The sequence below is a fragment of the Pteropus vampyrus genome, unplaced genomic scaffold (genome assembly GCF_000151845.1).
Source record: "Pteropus vampyrus isolate Shadow unplaced genomic scaffold, Pvam_2.0 Scaffold462, whole genome shotgun sequence".
Taxonomy (NCBI): domain Eukaryota; kingdom Metazoa; phylum Chordata; class Mammalia; order Chiroptera; family Pteropodidae; genus Pteropus; species Pteropus vampyrus.
In genome coordinates this window covers 200,696-202,539 of record NW_011889243.1, presented here as the reverse complement: position 1 = coordinate 202,539, position 1,844 = coordinate 200,696, and the positions used below count along the sequence as shown (strand labels likewise).

The 1,844-nt window shown below is 56.3% G+C and overlaps 1 protein-coding gene across 1 annotated transcript in view; it reads right to left on the bottom strand.

Moving 5' to 3' along the window:
• Nucleotides 1-1,844, bottom strand: part of CCDC33 (coiled-coil domain containing 33) — a 101,411-nt gene that overhangs the window by 97,092 nt on the left and 2,475 nt on the right. Inside the window, 1 exon segment of the mRNA XM_011382148.2 lies at nt 1,654-1,817. Coding sequence (XP_011380450.1) covers nt 1,654-1,817 — 164 coding nt within the window.

Sequence of the window (1,844 nt, the reverse complement as noted above, 5' to 3'; positions counted from 1 at the left end):
GACATCATGTTCTTTGCAAAGCTTAGGGCTTCAGGGGGCCTTGGTCCTCCCTCTGGGGTTCCTGCCTGGGGCTGGGGGCTTACATTAAAAGCCCCTTTCAGGTCCCACCAGCTGGGCCTTCTCAGAAGCTCTCCCTTCTGCTTTCATTTGCATCTCATTAGCACCACCTTGGGCTGGTGGCAGCTCAGCTGTCTGGAGCCCTGAAACGCTGGAACGCAGGCGGCAGCCTCCTCCAGGCTCTGCTCCCAGCCCCCTTTCCTGGGTGGAGATGGGTGCGGCGAAGCGCTACCGCCTACCCGCCCCCACACCCTTCACCGGGGCTCGGGACAGCTTGGCTCCAGCTGAGCGTTCCCATGGCAACCGGGTGATGGCGCAGGTCGCGATGCCTGCCGAGGAGCAGCGGGGCCGCCCAGCTCCCCGCCCGCCGCCAGGCTGGATTGGTGATAGGCAGGGCCTCCATCTCCCGAGATGATGGGCGATAATTGGTTTATGGAAATAGCTGAGCTGAGAAGGCGAGCTCCCTGACAAGCTTGCTCTCTGCCACCTGTCCTTCCTCACTGCAGAAGTGAAGCTGGGGGAGGGGAGGACCCGGGAACTGGGCGGGTGGAAATGGCATTTTTGAGACAAGCAAGTGTTTCACCTGTTGGTCTCCAGCACGCCCTCTGTACTCCTTTCACTCTACTGGAGTTCCAGGGTTGTTGTCATAGTAACCTGGTGTTGGCCTCAGTTGCTCTTTGGCCCCTAAATCTGTGCTCAGGAGCATTGTTGAGGAACTGAAGAAGAGATCTGGGACCTGTCCTGGGGAGCCTCAGTTTGGGGGACAGAGGAGCAGCATATTTAACTTATTTAAAGTGAATTGGATGAGTGTAGCCACTGCTGTGGGGCTCCAGAGGAGGAAGAGCTCAACTCTGGTGTTTGCCTGGTGGCCGAGTCTCATGAGAAAGGCTTTGAAGGTGCCAGTTCAGCAGGTGTTGGGGAGAGGACTAGGGCAAGCACTCCTAAAAAGAAAATGTGGAGAAAATCCATATGAAAAAGGTTGGCGGAATGGAGACTGTCACCCTTTGGTGCCTTTCTGGGGGAAGTGAGGTCCGTGAGGTGAGCAGCAGACATGGCAAGGCAGGCCTCGCTCAGACACCAGGCTATGAGACGTGTGCACCATGACTGCAGCTAGCTGGAAGGGGGATGTGGAGTCTATTAAAGAACTAGAACTAGGGATGCCTCTATGATAGAAATGACTGGGGGCCAAAGAGGAGGATGGTCATGAGTACCTTATCCCAGAATTGGGCATGGCGGGATGGGGTCCCAGGTCTTCTTCTTTTGAACACCCCCGACTCCCCACTGAGCTCAGCCTAGGTCTCTGCGTCCAGGGCCCCTGCCCGCTGAGACCAGGTTATGGCCAGGTCCTACCCAGCAGGCTGTGGAATCAAGGAGTGGCTCTTCTTCCTTCCCCAGTCCTGGAGAGTAGCTTCTATGTAGCAAGAGGATGCCGGGCCTCACATTTGCAGAGCCTCCAGCCCCTGTGTGATGCACACTTGGCCTTCCTCTGGGTATCACAGTCCCAGCCCCAAACTTTGGATATATTCCAAATATCCATACCTCAGTTTCTGATCCATCTGACACCAGCCCCTGCCCCACTCTTAGCCAGCTACTTACACTACCACGTAGGGCCATGGCTCAGAGCCATCCTTGCAGGCTGGAAGGTTGGTGGCTCCATGGAGAGTGACCATGATGGTCTCCTTATTAGAGGGAGACAGGTGGCCGATGACAGATTCTACACTCTGGGAAATGTTCAAGGGGTCCTCTGGACTCTCAGTCACCTGTGAAGAAAGCAGGGGCTGAGTGGC